Below are 3,981 nucleotides of genomic sequence, written 5' to 3'. Positions count from 1 at the left end.
AAAAGAATAAATATATATATATATATATATATTTCTGACTCGTGAACATGACATGAAATTCAAATTTCAGTGTCCACAAATAAAATCTTTATTTCTTGAAGAAGAAATTCGTGGACATTTATTTTCTTTAGTTGTGTGAGTGCCTCTACAATAGCCTCAGCTCTGCCCAGAAAAACTCTGGGCCCAAAGCAAGAGCCTAAGGAGCCAGAGATGGAAATCTCCTGCTGGGTTCTAAACGGATAGGAAGCAGGGGGACTGCGGCAAACCTAGACCCAGGTGTTCAATTTCAGCCTCAGGAAATCACTGAGCACCCAAACCAAAGTGTCTGTGGGCTGGCCTTCAGATCTCCAGATTATGACCCCACTGGGATTTCAGCTGGTGTCTGCAGAAGAAGGTGCCAACATCTGCTGCCGGTGACAGAGGCCATGGCTGGCCCGTCACCCTCTGAGGCTGTGGGATGAGCTCTGGGTCAGAGGTCAGGACATAGGGGTTGTGATCTAACCGTCTTCTATTGCTGGGGGAAGAAAAGCGTATTCCAGCGGCAGCTCCCGTTTCCAGGAGGAGTGAAGGTTTGCGTGTGTGGACCCCAAGCCTGGGGTCAGGTGGCTTAGACTGTGGGCTTTGAGGCTCTGCCACTGAACGGGATTCAGTTGTTCTCTTCCTCCCTGCTTCTCTGTCTTGCTTCCAACTGGCTTTCCTCACCATCCACTCCCTTTATCATTTGTTGATCTGTTCAGACTTTCTTGGTAGCTCAGATGGTAAAGAATCCGCCTACAGTTCAGGAGACCCAGGTTCGATCCCTGGGTTAGGAAGATCCCCTGGAAAAGGGGATGGCAACCCACTCCAGTATTCTTGCCTGGAGAATTCCATGGACAGAGGAGCCTGGCGGGCTACAGTCCATGGGGTCCCAAAGAGTTGGACACGACTGATTGTCTAACACTTTTTTAAACTTTTTTTTTTTTTCAGAGTTTCTCCTGTTTCTGAGCTTTGGCATCTGTAACTTCCTCTTCATTAGCGTTCCTTCCTAATTCTAGTTTCTGTTCCCTGGTAGAGTGGTCCCCCTCAGAACACCCACTTCTGCACAGTACCTACTCCCACTGCTCCTCCTACTTCCTGACCCTGGTTCCTGTCCCTCGAAGCATCAAGTCCCACACACTTTCTGCTACTCTCCTAAAGCATTGACTCCAGTACTCAACACCCATGTCTTCCACGCAGCCTTAGAGAGTGGTCCGTCAGTGCTCATGGAGAGAAAGTGACCTGATCAAGGTCACACCGCCAGTTAAAAAGAGACGGGAGGTAGACCCCAGACATCCGAGCCAAACTTGACTTTCCTCATCTTACCCACTGTCTCCCACTCCCCTGTGGGTCTGAGTGGTACTTGCAGCTCCCTTTATGATCGCTGCCCAAGCACTGAGGCTCTGCCTCCTGGGTGCTGTGAGCTGTGCTTGTGGCCTTTATGATCGCTGCCCAAGCACTGAGGCTCTGCCTCCTGGGTGCTGTGCGCTGTGCTTGTGGCTGGTGATGGCGACATGGGTGATGATGAAGAGGGGGAGGAAGGCGAGGAGAAGGCTGCTGTGGATGACGCTGTTGACGTGGAGAAAGAGGATGCCCGTGATGTGGGTGATGATGATCGCTTCCACTTCCTCTCTGCCCAACAAGCTCTTCCCCCAGACATCCGAATGGCTCACTCCATCATTCTCTTCAGCCTCTGTCCTGAGGTCACCTCTCCAGAGAAGCCTTCTCTGACTACACCATCTAGAAAAGCGCTCCTCCTTTGCACTCTCAGTCTCTTTCCTATATTTTCTTTTTTTTTTCCATAGCACATAAAATTTCCCAACATGATACATTTATTGATTTATCACCTGCCTTACTTACTGGGATGTAAGCTTTCCAACAGGAGGTTGGTTTTTTTTTTTCCTGTTTTGGCCACTTCCATATCCTCAGGGCCTAGGGTAGGTCCCCAGTATACACTTGCTAATGAAATGACCAAGGACTCGCTCCGGGCCACACCCCGTGCTGAGCCCGTTGCACACACCGCTGCAGGTGTGCAGCCTCAAAGCCCACAGGTCACTGTCGGAATTGGTCTTCAGAGGGGTGCCATTGCTCCCTTTGGCAGATGAGAACTTTGAAGCTCAGAGAGGTAGGGGCGCTTGGCTCAAGTCACACAGCTGAATGGCAGAACCAGGACTGAATTCTAGTTCAACCTCAAAGTCTATGCCTTCAGCTCCTGCTCTAGATGGCAGAGTATAATGTAGAGCCAGAAGTGAGAAATTCAGTCAGAGGCTGCATTTATAAGAAATAGTGCCAAGCGTGGGAAGATAATAAAAGCAGTAACAGCTGACATTAACTGACTTCACCGGTGGGTCACTTTTTCAGACCTTGGGTGCCTCTTTAGTGAAATACTATTTTATCACCTAAAGGCCAAGGGCTGGGCTACCTGATGTCTTCCTCACACTTGGGTTTGGCCCACGAATCCGATGGCAGTGTGTGACATCAGAACCACATGTATACACCCATGGGCTGCGTGCATCTTGTGCGTACTAAGTTGCTTCAGTCATGTCCGACTCTTTATGACCCCAGGGACTGTTTAGTAGAGGGGCTTTGTTAAGTATTAAGTAAGGGGCTTTGGATTGTCTTTATTATCCAGTTAGAAACTTTTGTTTTAGATAACCATGCTATAAAATTTTGAAAAACACCAAAAAGGGGAAACAAAAATATCAAAGAGTGTTTAACCAGGGACTGTCCTGGCAGCGGGGGAACCTTGAATGGGTCAGACCCATCCTCCTCCAGGGAGGCTGCTGGCAGCCTGCAGTGAGAAGGCCCGGTTCCAGGGAGCTTACTCGGTGCCAGGCACTGGGCTCCGTGTGTTGTATATATCATCTGACAAGTGTTTATGGAGTGACTTCCAGGTGCCAGGCAGCTGTGAACTGAACCAAAATGTCCCTCCGTCCACAGCTCCATCACTGCCTCATCAGTGCCCACAAGGACCTACCAGCTTCCATTATCATGTCAGGGGTCAGCTGAGGATATGGGGGCTCTGAGAGGCAAGGTCATGTTCCAGGGACCCGCAGCAAACCAAGGTCCAGGAGGATGCTCTCAGTGCAGGGATGACAAACTATCACCCGTGAGCCAAATCCGACTGCCCCCCGCTTTGAAAATAGAATTTCGTGGAAACGCTGCCCCGTCCACGTGTGTCTGCCATCTCTGTGGCTGCTTCCATGCTTCCATGGCAGCCTGACCACAACAGAGACCTGCAGAGCCTGAATTAGTGCCTCTCCAGCCCTTTACAGCAGACGTTAGCCAGCCCCTTGTTCTATCCACTGCAGACATCCCTGCTTTTGAAGAAATACAATTTGCCTCATGATTCCACGGACCAGACATTCCCTCGGTTTCTACTCTCCTGAATTTGCTTCCTCTTTTCTTCTGAACACGTTCAGTTACAAAAGAGGACCTTTTCTCGTGTAAACGAGGGTGAAAGTAACACTTACCCAGAAGGGCTTTTAGGAACTGAAAGGATGCTCTGCATGTGAATTGTGCAATTTCAGAAGATTCTGAGTACAGCAAATGCTCCGTCATGATGTTTGTGTCTTTTTTCCCTGAAACTCCTAAATGGGATGCTGAAGCCAGATTGTGGCTTCCGGGAGACCCCTGTGTGTCCCCACGGAGATGGGGCTCCAGGGGCTGATGTTCCCTCCTCCGGTTGAGGGTCCTGAGAATGTGTCGGGTCCCTTCCCTGCCCGGGGTAGGGGGTAGTGGGAGGAGCTGGGTATGCCCTCCCAAGCTGAGTGTCTTCTCTCCGCCCAGCTCCCAACACAGAGACAGTGCCCTTGCTGACATGGAAGAGGGCTCAGGACACAGTGCCCTGGAACATCATCCTTCTCCTGGGAGGGGGCTTTGCCATGGCCAAAGGCTGTGAGGTAAGAGGGGCAGGCAGCAGGCAGCTCGGGGAGGTGAGCGCCCATCCTGGGGCAGCTGCAAGCG

At 50.7% G+C, this 3,981-nt stretch overlaps 1 protein-coding gene across 2 annotated transcripts in view; it reads left to right on the top strand.

The window, feature by feature from the left end:
* Window positions 1-3,981, top strand: part of SLC13A3 (solute carrier family 13 (sodium-dependent dicarboxylate transporter), member 3) — an 86,162-nt gene that overhangs the window by 66,507 nt on the left and 15,674 nt on the right. Inside the window, exon 10 of one of the 2 annotated variants that reach the window (XM_010835052.1) lies at window positions 3,805-3,917. The exons of the other annotated variant lie outside the window; for it this stretch is intronic. Within the exon in view, the coding sequence (XP_010833354.1) occupies window positions 3,805-3,917 (113 nt within the window). The remainder of the gene's footprint in view (window positions 1-3,804; window positions 3,918-3,981) is intronic. 2 annotated transcript variants of the gene reach the window in all.

Source organism: Bison bison, unplaced genomic scaffold, assembly GCF_000754665.1.
Source record: "Bison bison bison isolate TAMUID 2011002044 unplaced genomic scaffold, Bison_UMD1.0 scf7180017864038, whole genome shotgun sequence".
In the NCBI taxonomy this organism is placed as follows: Eukaryota; Metazoa; Chordata; class Mammalia; order Artiodactyla; family Bovidae; genus Bison; species Bison bison.
This window is presented reverse-complemented; position numbering and strand designations above follow the sequence as displayed.